Here is a 21,235-nt window from a genome sequence, read left to right on the forward strand (position 1 = left end):
CTAAGCTTCACAATGGTTCTATTTTAAGGAAAGGCTATGACATGCAAACAGACAGACTTATGCACAAATATTTTCATGGAAGCATTAATTAGAATGGCAAGAATCTGACTAACCCAAGCGTCCAAATATTAATTAAACTGTCACAGTTAATTTACAGTCACTGCAAATATTTCAGGAAACGATATGGGAGGAGGGGGAGCCTATGTTTAACAGTAAGAAAAAAAGGAACAAATGGACTTTTTACTTTTCTGCAATTTCCCCAAGGGGAACGAATTATTTTTATAATATTGTAAAAGTTTTTAGAAGATGTATGTTCTAATAGCAGTGTACTCTGGTCAAGAAACAAACGAATTCAGAATCCAGAAATCCGAATTTCTGCCCTGATGCTGTAACCAAGTAACTAATTTACCTGAGCCTGAGATTCTGTCCCTGCTGAGATTTTTGGTGGCAGCACAACCAATGTTTAGGGAAGAAAAAAAGATCACGTAAATAGAAGAAACTTCTTATCTTTGCAAGAAGTCTCATGTGAACCAATTTAGGAAGTAACTAACAAGAAAAGATATAATTAAATGTAAGTTATTACATATTTTAAGTTTATTATTGCGGTACTCACATTTATTTTTACTCCATTCTAGAAGAATGGAACTCTCCTAAAACCAAGGTAAAGTTATCAAACCTTTATAATATCTTCACACAAAGTATTAAGAAGAAAATTACTGGAGTCTAATCATGACTCTGCTGGACCAGAAAGAATCTGTGAGGTGCAGATGCTGGGGGGGCAGGGAGGCGTGGACAACTAGTTTCAAGTGGGGTGCCCAGTGACATCGTTGCCCTTACTAAGAAGCAAAAATTTATTTAGTATTTGGAAGGTTCAAAATTAGACATTATACAATTATGGCCAATAACCAATCCTTTTAAAAAAATGTTCCTAGCCTTTACGTAAATACACACAACATTTTAAATCACAGCTTACAAATGTCATATAAAAAGAATAGAGCTGTTCTGGCACACAACAGCCAAATTGAGACAGTAAGAGTATACCTTCATTCACAGGAAGGACAAAAGTCTACAAAATGCACCGCTGGGAGGAATGATTATCCATTTGGAGGGAGATTTGGGTCGCGCAGGAACTCGCAAGAACTGGTTGCGAGTGGAAGGGCACGTCCACCTAATGAATTTGCAGTTTTGCTGTGAGGAGGATGTAGTTTGCAGAAACCCTGCGGGGACTGCGCACCCGTGCAGAGACCACCTGACTGCGGGAACGTTCCGAGCACAGACACCAGAGGGCTGCGGAACAAGCACCACGTCCTTCGCACCTGGCCAGCCCTCACCACAGCCAGAGCAGCAGAGTAGGGTGCCGGGCCAGAGAACTAGGACCAGGCGCCCTGACTAAAAAGCCCTCCCCGAGTGACAGGGGCAGACTAATCACCAACCTTCTCAAAGCCCCTCACCTCCACGCTCTGTTCATCCATTGCCTCTGACTCTTGCCGGGGCTTGGTGACCCACGGAGTCCGCGGTCAGACCTAGTAAGTGCCAGCCCGAGGTCGCCACTTCAAATTGCCGCGGAGAACAACCCGGTGTCCACGTCAGGAGGTTCCAACGACCGCCCCACCTGCGCTCCCCATCGCTTCTCCACCAGCTACCCCCACTTCGCCATTTTTATCCGCGTGCCCGCCCTAGGACGCAGTGGGAGGGCAAGTGTTGGCCGCAGCTCCTTCCTCCGGGTTCAACCGCCCGCTGGGTACCAGGAGGCAGCCTTGGCCCAAGTGACGCAGACTGGGGGGCGCGCCCTACGGAAATGCTGCAGAAGCCCAGACGCGCTGGTCCCCAGCTAAGAATGCGCTGCAGGGAATTCACAAACACCAACGGTAACCAGGGCAGCTGGAAGCGCAGGACGCAGTGTTAGGGGAGCACCACGGAGAGGCTGCACCTAGTTCCTGCGGTGCGGGGGCGCACACGAGATTTGGCGGTTCGCTTCTGCAGTTGCGTACCCTCCACTCCGGAAAACGCAGGGAGCAGGGAGCGGAGAGCGTGGCCAGGATAGGGGCGGAGCCTCACCGCTCTCAAACTTGCCGGCCAGAGACCGCAGCTCCCAGGAATGCCAGTGCGAAACGCAAACTCCAGAGCCACATCCCTAGGACTCGGTCTCCATGATTCTAGAGGCTTGGGCCCCACCAAATCCGCGTTTTTAACAACCGTTCTAGGTGATTTTGGCAGATGGTTTATGATCCTCCCTTTGCAAAACCGTGGTGCAAAGGTTTCCTAGCTAGTCGTTTTTTCTCTGAAAGCCCAGTCTCAGGTTTTTAAGACTTCCGAAGCTCAAGACTGCGAAAACCAGAGCGGTGGCGTTTCTTCATTCGGGGGTACCTGAACGGGACCATAAATTGTGCAGATCTAAGTGCCACACCACAGGCTGCATTTCTTGCCGCTTGAGATGCGCTGTTGCCATGAAACTATACGAAGTGCAAATGGGTATCAACTGCATCGAGCTTTCCTATATTGGCGGCTGCTTTCTACAATTTTCTGGTATAGGACATGCTTAAATATTGCAGGAATTGAAGGTATGAGACGAAGGACTTGCATCAGATTCTTAATCCGAATTTAATTTTTTTCTTTCTGGTTTGTTTGCAAACAACTATTACACTTCACCCAACCTAGAAGTGCACATGTAGAGAATCAACAATAACCTATAAAATTCTTAAGTATCAAAGCGTTTGGACCTTTTTTTAAAAAAAAAAAAAAAAAGATTTTATTCATTTTCAGAGAGGGGAAGGGAAGGGATAAAGAGGGAGACAAACAGCCAAAGGCTGCCTCTTGCACGCCCTCAACGGGGGACCTGGCCCACAACCCAGGTATGTACCCTGACCAGAAACTGAACCAGAGAACTTGTTGTTTGCAGGATGATGCGTAACCCACCAAGCCATACCAGTCAGGGAGTATTTGGACTTTCTTTTTATTTTATTTTATAAATATATTTTATTGATTATGTTGTTACAGTAATCTGAATTTTTTTTCCCTTTGCTCCCTTCCACCCAGTACCCCTCTTCCCTTCAGCAATCCCACCCCCTTAGTTCATGTTCATGGCCCATGCATGTAAGTTCTCTGGCTTCACCCCTTCCTCTTGTTATCTTCCCCATCTATTTTGTACCAACCAATTATGCTTCTTAATCCCTGCACCATTTCCTCATTTCTCCCCCTTCCACCTCACAACTGATAACCCTCCTCATGATCCCCATACCTATGATTCTGTTCCTATTCTTGTTTGCTTAGTTGGATTTTTTTGTTTTATATTCATTTGTGAGTTTGTTGTCATTTTAATGTTCATAATTTTAATCTTCTTGTTAATAATTAACTCCCTTTGAATTTCATATAATAATGGCTTGGTGATGATGAACTCCTTTAGCTTTACCTTGTCTTGGGAGCACGTCATCTGCCCTTCCATTCTAAAAGATAGCTTTGCTGGATAGAGTAATCTTAATGTGGATCCTCGCTTTTCATCACATTAAATACTCCTTGCCAGTCCCTTTTTGTCTGCAAAGTTTCTTTTGCGAAACCAGCTGATGGTCTTATAGGCACCCCTTTGTAGGTAACTCTCTGCTTTTCTCTTGCTGCTCTTAAGATTCCCTCTTTATGTTGAACTTTGGTATTTAAATTATGATGTGGCTTCACGTGGTCCTCCTTGGGTCTAGCTTGTTTGGGACTCTGTGATTCCTGGACTTGTATGTCCATTTACTTTGCCAAATTTGGGATTTTCTGCTTCATTTTTTCAAATATGCTTTCAATTTCTTGCTCTTCCTCTTCTCCTTCTGGCACCACCCCACCCCCACCCCCCGCCCCATGGTTCAGATGTTGTCCCAGAGATTTCTATGCCTCTCCTCATTTTTTTCAATTCTTGTTTCCTCATTCTGTGCTGGCTGTTTTTTTCCTTCCTTATGTTCCAAATCATTCACTTGAGCCCATTTCCTTCCCTTCACCATCGGTTTTCTGTGGATTTTTCTTTGTTTTATTTAGCGTAACCTTCACTTCTTCTCTTATGCGTTTGCTGTACTTAAGCATATGTCAAGCCTGTGAGCATCTTCATCACCAGTGTTTTGAACTCAATATCTGTTAGTTTGGTTATCTCCTTGTCACTTAGTTCTCCCACTGGAACCTTGATCCTTTCCCTCTTTGGGGCCATACTTCTCTCTGCCTACTCATTTTGACAGGCTCCTGTGTTTGTTTGCCTGTGTCTTAGGTAGAGCTGTCGCTCCTGTTACATTGTAAGGGCGGAGCCTTGGGGATTGTGAGTAGAGTTGACCCGTTTCACCACATTGAGGCACTGTATGTGGGGAGGGGTCTGAGAAGGAACAATAATGCTTGCTCAGCTCTCACTCCTTTTCCAGGCACTTCTCTCACTTCCGCACCAGACTGGCACCTCTCTAGCTGCTACCCTGACCGTTGTGCCCTAAGGGGTGGGTCTGCAGACATTCTAGGACTGTGGGGGCCCTTTAAACAAGCGGACTCTGCTGAGAGACCAGCAGTTTCTGCCTCTACCACAACCCCCACTTGTTTGCTCAGTCAGAAGCAATGAGGCTTGATTTTCCCTGGTGCTGGGACTGTGAGCTGTGTGCTCGGTCTGGTCTGGCGCTGGGAGTGCTCCCCATGTGTCCCTCCCTAGTTTTTAAAAGATGTGACTGTGCTTTCTGGTGGCCTATGCTGCCACTGCCACCACACCACATCCTTTCCACTCCAGCTCCGCCCCTCCTACCTGTCTGGATGAGGATTTCTTCTTTCTTTCTTTGTTGTATTTCCATGCAGCTTGATTTTCTGGAACTTCTGGTTGTCTCTAGTGTTGAGGTAGTTGTATTCCTTCTTAGCTGTGGAGGGAGACGCAGCATGTCTGTCTAGCCCTCCATCTTGGCCAGAAGTCTGGACTTTCTTATAAGTAGTGGACAACAAGAAGTTTTTTTAAACTGTGAGCCATGGACGAAGAGAATTTAGGAAGATTAATCTGACTGAAAAATTCTCTCACCAAGATTTATGTACAGGAACTTCCTTAATATCAATTGCCTGAGGACTGGATAAAATTAGTATCTGTTACTAAGGTGTGACTTATTTTTCTCCAATTTTTATAAAAGTGGGGGGGGCTTTCTGTTCTTGAAATATTCTAACAGAACAACACAATTTTAACTGCAGCTACTCTCCCAACCCCGTTTTCTCAGCTATTGTAAGTTGGTCAAGAGACAAATACATTCTCATAACAGAAATTTTTAAATTTATATTGAGGTATAATTCTATAACCTACAGACCCAATATTGTATTCATTTTTCCTAGTCCTTTCAATGCTTCATTTTTATTACATATATGGAAAGATCACTTATGGAAGGATTGCTAAGTATCCTTCAAAACCAAACACCATCTCATTGTGCTTCCAACCATCCAGGCACATAGAAGTTAAGTGATTTGCTCAAGGTCACACAGCTGAAATTTAAAACCTGCTATTTACATCTCAGATACATGTCAAAGCCCAACCTTAACTTCACAACTTCAGTATCTGCTTCCCCTCCCCCATTTGGCATTTCCCAGAACATTAAAAGTAATAAATTTATAGACAACTCTCACCTCTTATTGCATAAATACACCATGACTTATTTTCCTACTTGCCTGCTATTAGCCAGATGTGTGTATTACTATTATATATAACCCTGCGATTAACATTTATATCAAGATCTGCCCCTACTTTGGACAGTTACCTTATTGTCAAGTTATTAAAAAAATAAATAAGGGGTCCTGACTGGTGTGGCTTCACTGGGCATCCTTCCGCAAAGCAAAGGGTCGCCGATTCAACTCCTGGTAAGGATACATGCCTGGGCTGCAGGTTCGGTTCCTGGTCAGAGCGTGTGCATGAAGCAACCAATTGATGTTTCTCTCCCTTCTTTCTCCCTCCCTTCCCCTCTCTCTAAAATTAAATAAAATCTTAAATAAATAAATAATGAAGGAAACATATACAAACACACACAAAACTGGCAAGCAGCAGTCGCCATTGCTCTTCTGATTTCAATTTCTTAGCTTTCACATAGTATGAACCATTACAGTAATATAGGCTGAAGGAGAACAAAGGTCATATTGAAATACAAAAGGAACAGCCTAAGAGAGCACTGGAAAGCAGAACTCATGCTGTTCAACATTAGGAAGCAGAAGGAACAGGACAAAAATAAAAGGCTCTCAACAGAAAAACCAGATTATAAAAGGTAGGTTTTATGGGAGACTATAGGTCACATAGCAGTCTCACTGATAATGTGACCACATCTTCAATCAAAATTTTCAAAAATGAAGAGTTCTATAATATATTGTATAACATAATACAAATACTTTTTCTATCTTTTAAAGCATGCTTATTCACATTGGACTGACTTATAGTGCATAAACATTCTTTTACAATAGGACATCTGTGCTACCCTGATTATACAAAAACAGATGCAAAATAATGTTAGCACTTCCTTGCCTGAAATTGCAAAACTAAATATGTGTGCTTAAATCCCTTTATTCCCATTACATCCTTTTGACTGAAATTTAGGAACATCTGCCCTTCTCATATTCCCTTCTCTTGTGAAAGGCATCACTTTCTAGTTACCCAGGCCAGACCTTCTCCTTCACCATACCCCACCTCTAAGTACCAAGTGCTAACAAGATATCCTCCTAAATCTCTCTGAAATTGATCTCTACTCTATTAGAGTTCCCCTCTGCAAGTCCATTTCTTCATAAGTCTGATACGTGAGATTTTAATTGTTGTACCGCAGTTTTCTCTTCTTCAGTCAGTGGTGACAGCTAGAAAACAAATAACAAAGTCTTTATTTCAAAACCTTTAAAGGCTCAAATATACTTTATTTTTATGAAAACCTTTACAGACTGTCAAATTGTTAACTTCTTTATCACACCAATAATTGCTATAAACTCATACTATGTATGTGATCACAAATTTAGGGAAGCAGGGAAAAATAGATTATTTAGCTATCTGTATACAAAGTACTCTGATGTTTGAACTTCCAAAGAACTTGCAATTAAGTTGAAGAAACAAGACCAAGAAATCAAACAATTTAAGGACTATAATTTGACAGAACCAAAGATATGATGTTTGAATGCCACACTGTAAACGTATTTTGGTAAACAAATGTAAATGAAAAATAACCTGGAAGTTTCCTCAGAAGTAGAAACTTGGGCTAAATTTTGAAGGATAATTAAGATGCTTTTAGATGCAAGTAACAAAAACATATTTCAAAATAGATAAATGATCAGAAAAGTTATTATCTTTGCAAAATAAATACAGAAGGGCAGACTTCAGGGCTGGTTTATTCAGGAGCTCAAGAATATAAGGACTCTTTTTTCCATTTCATGTCTCTGACATCCTTGATGGTGGCTTTTTCCTCAAGCTGACAGGAAAATAGATCTAGGCATCACATTTATGCAAAATGTTTAGAAGGAAAGTTTTCTTTTCCCAGGGCTTTCTCAGAAGTGAGAGGAAACTCTTCCTCAGTTTCTACTTTCAGACTTTCCCTCCTTACATATCATTTCGGTTAAAAACCCATTTCTGGATTAAGTTTAGTTAAAGGAAAATCCATTCCCATTACCAATCAGGCACACACTGGTGTTGAGGATAGTGCTAGCGTTATTTATCTCAGGCATGAGGCTGTGAGGGATGGCACACATCTCACGAAAAATCAGTGCTCTGTAAGGCAGGAAGGAAGAACAGATGCTAAGAAAACAAGCAGCAAATAGTATTCACAAAAGCAGATAGGAACAAAAGCAAAGGGAAGAAGAGAAGCCAAAGGGAACTTGTAAAAGATTTTCACAGAGCACCAACAAACAGGCTGGCTGAAACTAAATGTTATATGGGGAAATAATAGGAGGTAGAACCTAAAGAATCACTCAAATAGTTCCAAATCTGCCTAAATATATACAGTCGTCCCAAGACATGTTCCAAGCCCCGCAATGGATGCCTGAAATTGGAGATAGTCTGAACCCTATCTATACTGTTTTTTCCTACACATATATACCTATGATAAAGCTTAATTTATAAATAAGGCACACAGTAAGAGATTTACAACAATAACCAATAATAAAATAGAATAATTATAATGATATACTGTAATAAAAGTTATGTGAATGTGGTCTATCGCAAAATATCTTTTTATATTTTGTATATATTTTGAAGTATATTTTATTATGTTGTTACAGTAGTTCCAATTATTTTTCCCCTTTGCTCCCCTCTGCCCAGTACCGTCCTTCCCTCCAGCAATCCCACCCCTCTTAGTTCATGTCCATGGGTCATGCATATAAGTTCCTTGGTTTCACCCTTTCCTATATTATTCTTAACTTCCCCCTGTCTATTTTGTACCAAGTGATTATGCTTCTTAATCCCTGCACCATTTCCCCATTTCTCCCCCTAAGCCCTTCCCAGTTGATAACCCTCCAAATGACCCTATACCTATGATTCTGTTCCTATTCTGGTTTGCTTAGTTGGATTGTTTTTTTTTTTTTTATTCAGTTGCTGATATTTGTGAGTTTGTTCTCATTTTAGTGTTCATAGTTTTGATCTTCTTTTTCTTAAGTTCCTTTGACATGTCATATAATAATGGTTTGGTGGTAATGAACTCTTTTAGCTTTACCTTGTCTGGGAAGCACTTCATCTGCCCTTCCATTCTAAATGCTAGCTTTGCTGGATAAAATAATCTTGGCTGTAGGTCCTTGCTTTTCATCACATTGAATACTGCTTGCCAGTCCCTTCTTGCCTGCAAAGTGTCCTTTGAGAAATCAGCTGATGGTCTTATAGGCACCCCTTGGTAGGCAACTCTCAGCTTCTCTTGCTGCTTTTAGGATTCTCTCTTTATCTTTCACCTTTGGCATTTTAATCATGATGTTTCTTGGGGTGGTCCCTTCTGGGTCCAGCTCGCCCGGGACGCTCCGTGCTTCCTGGACTTGTATGTCTACTTCCTTCGCAAAATTTAGGAAGTTTTCCTCCGTTATTTTTTTAACATAAGTTTTCAATTTCTTGCTCTTCCTCTTCTCCTTCTGGCACCCCCATGATTCGGATGTTGGCACGTTTAAAGTTGTCCCAGAGGTTCCCAAGCCTCTCCTCATTTCTTTCAATTCTTGTTTCCTCCTCCTGCCCTGGTTGACTTTTTTTCTTATGTTCGAAATCATTGATTTGAACCCCGGTTTTCCCTTCACCCTTGGTTTTGTGTGAATTTTCCTTCATTTCACCTAGTATAGCCTTCTTCTCTTATGCGTTTGCCATACTCAAGCATATCAGTCAAGCATATGTCAAGCCTGTGAGCATCTTCATCACCAGTGTTTTGAACTCTGTGCCTGTTAGGTTGGCTAACTCCCCGTCACTTAGTTCTCCCACTGGAACCTTGATCTGTTCCCTCTTTTGGGCCATACTTCTCTGTCTGCTCATCTTGACAGGCTCCTATGTTTGTTTGCCTCTGTGTCTTAGGTAGAGCTGTCGCTCCTGTTACGTTGCAAGGGGCGGAGCCTTAGGGATTCGTCAGTACAGGATGACCTGTTTCACGTCCTTGTGGCGCTGTGGGTGGGGGAGGGGTCTGAGAGGGAACAATGCCACTTGCCCAGTACTTGCCCCTTCTCCAGGCACCTCTCTCACTTTCGTATGGGACTGGCACCCCTCTGGCTATTGCCCTGGCCGTCGTTCCAAGGGTGGGTGGATCTGCGTATGTTCTAGGACCGTAGCAGCCCTTTAAAGAAGTGGACTCCACTAAGAGACCGGCAGTTTCCGCCTCCGCCCCAACCCCCACTGGCTTGCACAGTCAGAAGCAATGAGGCTTGATTTTTCCCAGTGCTGGGATCGTGAGCTGCGAGGTCTGGTGAGGAGCTGAGAACACTCCCCAGGTGTCCCTCCTGACTTTTTGAAATGTGTAACTATGCTTTCCACTGGCCTGCTGCCACCACCACCACACCTCGTCCTCTCCGCCCTGGCTCTGCCCCTCCTACCTGGCTGGATGAGGATTTCTTCTTTCTGTCTTTGTTTGTTAGACTTCCATGCAGTTTGATTTTCTGGAGCTTCTGGTTGTTTCTAGTTTTGAGGTAGTTGTATTCCTTCTTAGTTGTGGAGGAAGACGCAGCATGTCTGTCTATGCCTCCGTCTTGGCCGGAAGTCCTCAAAATATCTTCTTGTACTGTACTCACCCCTTTCACTTAAAAGAAGCAATTTCTGGCTTCTCTTTGGCATATCCAAATTGCAAGCATCACTACTCTTGCATTAAATATTATAAAATAAGGGTGACTCGAACACAAGGATTGCTGTCCTGGGACAGTCAATCTGATAACTGAAAGAACTAAAAAGTGACTAACAGGTGGGCAGGTAGCATATACAGCGTGGATACTCTGAACAAAGGGGTGATTTCCATCCCTAGGCAAAATGGAGTGGGACTGTTCAAGATTTCATCATGTTAAAATAGCTTGAAATTTAAAATTTATGAATTGTTTATTTCTGGAATTCTCCATTTGATATTTTTGGACTCCAGGTAAATGAAACTGGGGAAAGCCAAACTGCAGGTAAGGGGACTACTTTAGGTCATCTCTACAGATACTGCCAAATCTAGAACACCCCATATAACTAACTACAGAATTAGAATCTCCAGGGCAGTGCTGTCCCATAGAACTGTCTGTGATGCTGGGAATATTCTATATCTGCACTGTCCGATCAGTAGATGAAGAACTGAATTTTTCATTTTATTTCATTACTTGAATTTTAATTTATATAGCCACATTTGGCTACTGAATGGCCCAGGTGGTCTGGCTGATCAAGCCAACATTTGCCCCAAATTCACATGGATTAAATGAAAAAGTCACCTTACTGTACCTTACTGCAACTGAAATAGAGGATCTCCCTCTACTGTCCCCAAAACAGGAAAATAGTATTCTGACTGAGAAGTCTGGAAAGCATCTATAACTGACTTTTTTTTTTTTTTTTAACTAAAGAACATTTATTTATTTTGCACCAAGACTTTATCTTAGGACATAACTAAACTGGGTCACCACCCCGACCCCAACTTGAAGGGTTAGTACAGTGAATGTTGCAAAGTAGATATGAACATTAACTGATGAAGAAAAACTTTCCTCAAAATCATAACAATGTTTCAGTAAAAAAAACAGGAAAAGAAAAAAAGGGGGGTGATCTTGTTCGATGCCATTATCATCTAGCACATTCAACCCTGACTAGAGTGTACCAAAATGGAAACAGGATTACTATAATACAAAACTCCCACTACAGATCACTGTACACCTGTATTCCAAGCCCACCCTCAATCTTCCGGCACAACTATTTCCCGGCCTGTTGGGCCTGCCGACAAAGGAGCACATAGATCTTCTCTTTAATCCAGTCTTTGTTATAAGGCTGGTATGTCTGGGTATCAGCTCGGTAAACAAGACAGCTGAGGTCTGCCAGATCATCAATAAAGTCAAACAACTGGCTGATATCATATGTAATAGAGGGGCTGTTGGGATTCATTCTCTTCAGATGTTCTTCACACATTTTACAAACGCCTTCCTTCCATGCATTCGTTCACTGATTCATAGTCGGCGTAGGTTCTGCCCTCTGGCCTCTTGGTGGGCTGTACCAGCAGAATGGTGTGAGACATCGCGCCAACTCTTTCACTGCAGCCGCCGCCGACACCACCACCTCACACGAGCTTAGCCGCACGCCGAAAACTGACTTTTTTTTATAGTTCGTTCCTTCAGTTGGTTTGGTGAGCTCCCTCCACTCCCCATCCTCCTTCCCTTCTCACTAGTTCTTATTGTGAGAAATGCTCACAATAAAAACACCAGGACACAGGACTCAGCAGTAGCCGATGCGTTGTTCATTCACAGGTCTGCAGAGCTGGGGGCACGAAACAAAGATATGCGTGCCCCAACAGACAAAGCAAGCTGGCTTTAACCTAATGCAAGTAAAACCCCCTTCCCCTCTCCCTCCTCCTCCGTTTTTCCATGCTGGATACTCTGGAGTTACAGTCTAACTTGATTAATTAAATTAACTGAGGGTGGTAATTAACTAAGGGTAATCTGGTTATAGGTCTGTCTCCAGCTCTCCCTTGGAGATTTGCTAACTTGTTTGTTGAGCTGTCTAGCTACATTTTCCCATTTCCCTGTGTTTGGTGATGAATATCTTCCCCCCTTTGATCTCAGAGACATTTGTGATGAACTGCAGAATGTCACTTCCTGACTTGTATGTATGCTAATACTGTTGACTCGGAGACCCCCTAATTCAAGATTCAATTACATTTGTCCTTTGCTATTAATTATTTCCTACTGGTTTGAGGGTCACTAGTTTCTTTGTCCCTTACATTATGGAACCAACAGAGCTGGTAGATTTAATAAGTATTATCACCTTTTCTGCCATGACAGCATAATCCAAGACAGCATACCTCTTAATCAGCCATGCCAAGTTCACATGCTCATTTTAAAATACAAGGAGATAATAAATTAAAAGGGAATCAAGAAAACCTCATTTCTATCAACAGTTCAAACTGATGAATTTTAAAATGAACATTACTGAGGATTCATCTTTCAAAGCAACACTCAGAATAAAAACTTTACAAATTTAACATGTCAATTGAAAGCATTACCTCCAGGTCTGTTTGCTTTTGGAGTTCTTGTATCATGGTCATAGTCTTACTGAAAGTAGCACAGATGCGGCTCTTAGTCTCTTTCTGCTCCTCAGCAATCGGCTTAAAGCGTGCATGCAAAGTCTGATATCGAGACTTTATTGCTGACAATTCCTGTAAGAGTGTAACTGGATTTTTCTACATCAGGAAAAAATATATATGTATATTAAATTGTGGAAATGAAAAATTAAACTTCTTTTAAGAATTAAAATAAATACAAGGCATTCTACCATCCATTTAAGAAACACTGTGAATATTTTATTATGCAATTGTGTGACAAGGATGGAGAAGGGAAAGAAAGAGGTAAGTAGAAGACCTAGATTCTATCCTCAAGGAATTTAAAGTCTAGGTACAGAAGTACAGTACAGGGAATACAGTCAATAATATTCTAATAACTATGCACGGTGTTCGGTGGGTACTACAATTACTGGGAGGATCACTTCATAAATTATATAATTGTCCAACCACTATGCTGTACACCTGAAACCAATATAAAATAATACTGAATGTCACTATAATTGAAAAATAAAAATTAAAAAAAATAAAGCCTACGTATAGAAATAGTCCACAAAAAAGCAATTAAACATCAAATAAGGTCATTTTAAATGCATAGTGTTTGATACATAGTTCAAACCAATGAATTGCATAGTATTTCTAAAATACAATTTTAAACGCGATTCAGAAGATGATTAAAGGAACTATATTAATTTGTTGTTAAAGAATAAGACAATGTGAACCACTTATAAAATTCTTAAACACTGCCATGGGGCTAAAGTATATATAAATACCAATTCGCTGACTTCATTATATAAAATTCATGGCAACTCAAGCAACTATATTTATATATTAAGTGGTTTTTCAAAGTCTTTTTGGAATATAATCACTATTCCATAAAAGACATTTCATTTGAACTGGGTCCTTTCTGCCACTTGGTAACTCCTTTCAATCCCTGATGGTTCCTTAGCAAACCTTCAATACTAGCTATTCCAAACTTTCTCTACTCCCTCAATTTCCACCTACTCCTTCCTGCCATAAGACCTCACTGACTACTTTACTGAGAAGGCAGAAAACATCTAGTAAAAACTCCCTTCCTGGCATTGCATCCCGAAAGGAGAACATCTATAGACATTCTCACCATACTCAGCCCCCTAACACTGCCACTATTGCTGTCGTTCCTTTCCATGGCCTCCGTAACTTGACTTTCCTATTATTTCAATAACCATTTCAGTACCCTTTAGAGACTTCAAATACATATAGACATCTCCCCAATACTAAGGGAAAAATTAACTCCTTCTCTTGACTCTCTTGTCACTTCAAAACCAGTTTCATTTTTTTTCCATTTGCCACTGACCTTTGAGATCCTATAATATACTTCCTCAGTTTAACATACCCACAGACTAGTATTCTTTGCAAAACTTTAAAATAATTTAAAGGTCAGGCTTGCCCTATGGAATAAAATTTTAATAACCTTCTTTTTGTAAGTTTTCAAATTAATTTATTGACTGATTTTTAGAGACAGAGAGGAAGTGGGGAGAGAGAGAAACATCGATTTGTTGTTCCCTTTATTTGTGTGTTCATCGGTTGATTCTTGTATGTGTCCAGGGATCAAACCCACAATCTTGGCATATTAGGACAATGCTATACCAACTGAGCTACCTGGCCATGGCCTTAAAACAAACTCTTGATTTCCATAAAATTGTATCATCTTAGTTACCTTCCTGCTCTTCAAATATCTCCTTCATGGACCCTTCATCATGGCTATAGGCAGAGACTCAGTTCATCGCCCTCCCCTCTCCGCTTCCTTGGAGATTTTTCTCTAAGCTTTTAATGATGGAAATGTTTTTTTTTTGTTTTTGTTTTTGTTTTTTTAATCCAACAGGAAGGAATAAAAACAAAAGATCTAACTTGAAGACAAGTAATATAATTCTGCAGAGAGTGATCAAGACCTATGCCATGAGCATTACAAGAAGGGACAGAAGACAGTATGAAAAAAGAACTCTTAGTAGTATGTTTGACATGGGCAAAGAAATAATAAATAACACCAAATGTATATTAAGCTGCCTTTTGTGGTATCTACTCAATATTGCCCCCAATGACATTGAGACCTGTCCTGTCACCCTTAGGGGTATATTTCCCATCCTATTTCTAGAGGCCAGACATTGTATTGGATAAAAGATCTCCAGCAGAACTGGAAAAATAAAGGAAATACTAAAGGCCACAACAAAGAATTTCTTTTCTTATGAACATACTGGGTAAGAAAAGTTATAAAACTTCAGATCCATGTGTTTTCATATTTAAAGAGCCCCACCAAGTAACAGCAGAATTAATGAAAGGACCTATACTGTAACCATAAAATAAATTTCACAGCATGAATAAAATATTATAGAAGTTCCAAGAGAGATGGGGGGAGGGTAGAATAAGGAGGAACACACACAAAGGATCAGAAATTAGAATGGCATCTATTTCTCAACAAGAACACTGGAAGCTAAAAAACCACAAAGCAATAATGTTAAATTAAGAAAAAATAATCTCCAATCTAGAATTCCATATTCAACCAAACCATCTGTTGACTAAAGGGTTAAATAAGGCTTAAATAAAGATATTTTCAAACATCTGATATCTCAAAAAGTTAACCTTTTGTGTATTCCTCCTCAAAGTTTCTGAAGGATATGCTTCACCTAATCAAGGGAGTAAAACAAGAAAGAGTGAAACACATGATCCAAACGAGGAGAAAAACTAAAGAAATTACTGAAATGTTGGTAAAGAAATCCCAGAAACACAGCCAGGCAGGGGGCCTGTTGCGCAGGTCGGACTGGAGCAGAAAAACAGCACAAGAAGGGATATGGGAAAGAACTGGGGAAAATGGAACTGAGGGATCATGTGATGTGTCTGACAATGTTGACAAGTCTTACAGTTCTGTTAGGAAAGTCTGAGGCTGAATGAATGATAAAGGCACAGGGAAACTAAAGAGATTGAAGAAAAAAAAATAATTTAAAGCTTCAGAAAAAGAAGTGTGTAAGAAAGGAAAAGCAAATACAGTATACTATGACTTTAGATAAAAGCAATATTTGCAGAGTCATAATCACTGTGGTCTGAATGTGTCCTTCCAAAATTTATTGGTTAAAACCTAACCCCCATGGAGATGGACTTAGGAGGTAGGACCTTCAGGAGGCGATTAGGTCAGAGTAATTATGAATGGAATCAGTGCTCTGATGAAAGAGGCCTCAGAGAGATCTTTCTCCTCTGCTATGTGAGATTATAATCAAAAGTCTACCAGAGACGAGGGCCCAAACCTGGTCATACTGACACCTTGATCTTGGACTTCTGTTATTTACATGAGACCCAGTTGGTGGTATTTTGTTATAACAGCCCAAAGACTCAATCAGATATATGTACAACCATGTACATAGTGGCATTATTCACAATATCCGAAAGATGGAAGCAACCCAAGCACCCCCTGACAGATGAATGTATAAACAAAACGTGGTACCTACAGACAATGGAATGTTATTCAGCCTTGGAAAGGAAATTCTGGTACATACTACACCTCGGGTGAATGTTGAGGACATTATGCTAAGTGCAATAAGCCATCACAAAAGGACAAATACTGTATTGAGTCCACTTTTTAATGTACCAAGAGTAGTCAAGTTCATAGATAAGAAGCAGAATGGTGATTGCCAGGGGTTGGAGGGAGGGTGAAACGGGGAGTTATTGTTTAGTGGATACATTTTCAGTTTGGGGAGACGCAAAGTTCTGGAGATGGATGGTAATCATGGTTGCATTTAATGTGAATATACTTAATACCACTTAAATGGTTAAAATGGTAAATTTTGTTATGTATAGTCTACCACCAAAAACAAAAAAGGATAATAATGTAAAATGGTGTTGGTGCTCTGGAAAATAAAATAATAGGCAGTTCCTGAAAGTATTAAATGTAGAGTTAGCATTTGGTCAGCAATTCTACTCTTAGGTATATACCCAAGAGAAATAAAAGCAAATTTCCACACAGAAACCTGTACATCAATGTTTAGAGTAGCATTACCATAGTCGCCAAAAAAAGGAACCAAAATGTCTATCAACTAATGAATAAATAAGAAAATGTGGTATAGCCATACAATGAAATATTATTCAGCTCTAAGAAAGAATAAAGTACTGATTCATGCTACAACATGGATGAATATTTAAAAGATATGAAATGTGTCTGAAAAACATATAGGTGATCCCATTCACATTAGATAGTCAGACAGCAAATGTACAGAAATATAAAGTAATTAATTAGTGGCTGCTTGGAGCAGGCAGTGGGTGGGGTTGGTAAGTGACTGCTAATGGCCATGTGTTTCTTATTGAGGTAATGAAAATGTTCAAAAATTGATTGTTGCGATGACTGCACATCTCTGAATATACTAAAAACCACTGAAATGTATACTTTGGAAGGATGAATTTTATAGTTATGTGAATTATGACTCAATAAAGCTGTTTTGAAAACAAGTTGTAGAAGAGAAAAATAACTGGAAGTGGAACAAAGATGAGATGGAAAATGGAGAGAAAGTTGGAGCATCATGTGAAATGCCTTCCACATAGTTCTTGAAGGACACTGACTCAGAGGAGTCCTTTGGCCAGTCATTTGGTGGTACCACTGGACCAGAATTGGTTTGTTGTTCTTCAGTCAGAGAAAAGAGGAGAAAAACAAAGAAAAAGCTAAGTCAGTTAAGGAGCTAGAATAGTCCTAGTAAGGAGCTAGAATGTTCAGTAAAAACTAAACACTCACCATGCTTTACCAATTTTATATAAAATAATATGTTAATTTGTACTTCCACTCAATCAAAAAAATGTTACAATGTCAGAGGCTTCCACAATGGTTCATTATTTCCTGACTCAATAATTATTTTTAAGTGTAAAAAAAAAAGGTAGCCACAAATTCCCTTGACTATGGAAACAATAGTGTGTTCTCATATGCTGTGACCAAGTTTCCCACATAAAAAGATTTTAAGATTCTATAAACTTAGTACTTAATACTGTAATTGTTATAACCACTATTATTAGAAATACTATCAGAAAATCTTGTAATAAAATATTCTTTTGAAAAGACATTGATTTTCCAGATTACCTCGCCTGTTGAATCAGGATGATTAATCTTGATTTCATATTCCAGCCTGTATTGAATATAATCCAGGTCAGAGTCAGCTTTCTGGAACTAAAAATCAGCATAAATCATTATTTTGTGAAGTAAGAGGCATATTAATAAACACAATTCTGCAACTATTCCTTCTTTTCTCTTTATATTTTTTAATATTTTGATAATGTGATATATAACTCGTTTTGAAAAAAAGGAAATAAAAAATATATAAAAATCTTCCATGGTCTATATATAATACCCAAGGTCTATTAAAATTTTTTAAACTACTTAACATTTTGAAAATTTCTCTATTACCACAGAATTCTTAAGATTATCACATGTGTGGCTTCAGGGTTCCCTTAAAACAATCTCTATTTTAGAAGCCCTTAACTTATTTATGAACCAGAAACCCTTAAGCCTATATGTGTTCTTTAACTTGATATTTTACTTCTGCTTAAAGTTTAACTAGCATAATCCCATAGTCCATTTAACAATATCTTTTTTTTAAGAGAGTCATTTCAGCAATGACTTCTTGTAATACCTGGAAGTCCACAATGTATTAACATTGTCAAATAGTAACAAAAAATAGTGGTTCCTGCTTTTGAGTAACTTATATTTTACAAGATATGACAGAGCCCTGATTGGTGTGGCTCAGTTGGTTGGGTGTCCTACCACAAAGCAAAAGGTCACCAGTTCAATTCCTGGTCAGGGCACATGTCTGGGTTGCAGGTTCAATCCCTGGTCAGGGTGTGTGAAACAACTCATCTATGTTTCTCTCCAACATTGAGGTTCCTCTCCCTCTCTTTCTCCTTCCTTTCCCCTCTCTCTAAAAATAAATAAGTATTTTAAAAAAAAAGAAAGATACAACAGAGTGTGCTTTCAATTGACAGTTGGGTGGATGATGGAGTCAGCTAAATTTTCAAGGACTTTTGCAAGCCAGTTGTTAAACACAGGTATCACTAAGATTTAAATTATGTGAATTTATAATTAATCTATTAAAACAAATAAATACTCAAAAATCATAACTTCCCAGTTATTTTACTATTATCTGTGCTCTTGAGGTATATCATAACTGTATAGAGGAAATACAATATCATGTGCTAATACACATGTCTTTCCAACTCTACTTTCAAGGACATCATAGGGGTAGCTAAAATTTGATCAGGATGGAAATATTTACACAGGAAACTTGGCAAATGCTAAAAGTCAGGGGTTTATACCACTGCTTTCGGTTTTTTATTTTTTTAAATTCCCATGCCCCTTTAGCCCCTGGCGAGGGGGCTTCATTGATTGAAGCATCCTCCCATACACCAAAAGCTGCTGGGTTCAATCCCCGGTGTGCAGGAGGCAACTGATTGATGTTTTTCTCTCTCTTTCTCCTTTTGCCTTCCTCCCTGACCACCCCCGAAAAAATATAAGTAAATACATCAATAAACATATCCTCAGATGAGGATTAAAAAAAAATTTCCCATGCCCCTTTTAAGTAATGTATACACACTTCCAATTACAAAATATTTGAGAAGACAATAAAATTATAAACAGGCTTTAAGAGACAGAAAATTCAAAAAATTAAAAGTAGAATTACCATACAATCCAGCAGTTCTACTTCTGGGTATACACCAAAAAAAAACTGAAAGCACGGAAACAGATATTTGTACACCCCTGTTTATAGGACCATTATTCATAATAGCCAAAAGGTGGAAGCAACACGTGTCCATTAACAGATGAGGAAACAAAATGCGGTACATACATACAATGGAATATCATTCAGTCTTATAAACGAAGGAAATTCTGATACATGCTACATCATGGATGAACACTGAGGACATTATGCTAAGTGAAATAACCCAGTCACAAAAGTACAAATATTAAATGAGTACCTAGAGTAGTTCAATTCCTAGAGAAAGTAGAACGGTGGTCACTAGATACTGGGGTGAAGGGAGAATGTAGGGTTACTGTTCAATGGGTGCAGAGTTTTAGTTTGGAAAGATGAAGCTCTGGGGATGGATGGTAGTGACTGCACAGCAATGTAAATATTCTTAATCTGCATTCCCACCAACAGTGCAAAAGCGTTGCTTGGAGAAAGCAACGCAGGCATAAATGTGTGATTCCGAAGGAGCAATGCCGGCGAATGGCAAGGGGGGGAGGGGCGGACTGCGGGGTGAGAAAGCTTTTGGCTTCTTAACCTTATTTTTCTTTACCGAAAAACCGACAGGAGCTCAATGACGGGTGAGTCCGCCAAATTCCATGTTTTAAAGGAAGCCAGCCCAATTGAAAAAACAAAACTGGTAACGCTGAAGGTAAAATAAGGGAACTAACAAGATTAAAAAACGCGGCCGATCAAGCTAGTAGCTAGTAGCCTAGGGACGGAAGGGAGTGAATAAAGAGGGCAAGTGGAGAAGCGTCCATAGAAGAAAACTAGGACACTCTCCAGCTGGCGCCCCCGTGCAGGACGAGCACTGAGGGAGTCCTTTCCAACGATTCGCCCCCGCCCCCTACCTTCACAAACGAACGAAACCAGGCACCTCAGGAGCAGGGAGCCTTCCTCGTGCGATCCCGCCCGTGCTCCAGGAAAGGAGCTTAGGGTCCAGGTGCCCATCGCTCGCTCCCCCACCCAAGGACGGCCTGCCCCTGTGGGCCAAACAAAAACGGGTCTAGGGGCGTTCTTGGCCGCTAGGAAGTTGAGCCCGCAAGTCTGGCATCCTTTCTCAGACTTCCCAGCCCGCCTAGGAGGATGCGAACAGTTCAGGCCCGAACAGATTTCTCTCCGCTACACTCCGTTATCCCCACCAAACCCCACCCTCCACCCCCTTTTTCTGGAGTGTGACCGACCTCTCCCCTTCTAGGGGCCTGTGGGGACCATTCCAGTCACATCTTTGGGTGGAAATACGAACGTCCACACCAGCTACAGCTCCTTGAGGGGCAGAAAGGTGAGGGCAAGGAACAAACTATTTCAATGGCCCCACACCCTCAGCCTCTCCCGACATTTCCCTCACTAGTTGCCCGGATGTAACCCCTTCTCTGCACGCCCCCCCCCCCCCAGCGGTTAAAAGAGCAGGCAGCTCCCTTTGGTGCAGGAGGAGGGAACTCAGGTTTGGTCCAGCCTCCGCCCAGGGTTTCCGGCGATTCCAAATTGCGTCCCACTTTGGCGGCCATCCGGGGAAACATAAACTACCCAGTAGATCTCCTTCACTTTACACTCACCATCAATTCCAGCTTATCGACCTCCTCCTCCATGTTGAATAGTTGACATTCCTCAGGCCGCCCGCGGCGCTTAAACCACAAACCGTACTAGCACTGAGGGTCCCTATTGGACAGCTGTCACTCAACGTCTTGCACTCGTTGGCTCCTCCGCTTCGGCGGCGCCCGCCCATTGGCGACTAGGTAACACCTTTCCTTAGGAAACTCCTTTTCCTGTTGGGCAAAAAGATTGGTTGCTGCACTCTTTTTTTTTTTTTTT

General features: G+C 40.6%; 1 protein-coding gene and 1 pseudogene across 4 annotated transcripts in view; both read right to left on the reverse strand.

Moving 5' to 3' along the window:
* The window catches only part of LOC149998022 (SKA complex subunit 2), a 78,313-nt gene extending 57,278 nt beyond the window's left edge, over positions 1 to 21,035 (reverse strand). For 3 of the 4 annotated variants that reach the window (XM_090257719.1, XM_090257717.1, XM_090257716.1), the window contains exons 1-3: positions 20,980 to 21,035; positions 17,767 to 17,853; positions 12,621 to 12,797 (exon numbers count right to left, since the gene is read on the reverse strand). In XM_090257719.1, coding sequence (XP_090113845.1) covers positions 12,621 to 12,797; positions 17,767 to 17,853; positions 20,980 to 21,012 — 297 coding nt within the window. In that variant the 5' untranslated portion in view covers positions 21,013 to 21,035. Of the gene's footprint in view, positions 1 to 6,217; positions 6,808 to 12,620; positions 12,798 to 17,766; positions 17,854 to 20,979 lie in introns of those variants that run through there. The other variant, XM_090257718.1, reaches the window with a different exon arrangement.
* Positions 10,964 to 11,689, reverse strand: LOC149998025 (enhancer of rudimentary homolog pseudogene; annotated as a pseudogene).
* Positions 21,036 to 21,235: the final 200 nt, after the last annotated feature.

Source organism: Furipterus horrens, unplaced genomic scaffold (genome assembly GCF_987537825.1).
Source record: "Furipterus horrens unplaced genomic scaffold, mFurHor1.1.pri manual_scaffold_11, whole genome shotgun sequence".
In the NCBI taxonomy this organism is placed as follows: Eukaryota; Metazoa; Chordata; class Mammalia; order Chiroptera; family Furipteridae; genus Furipterus; species Furipterus horrens.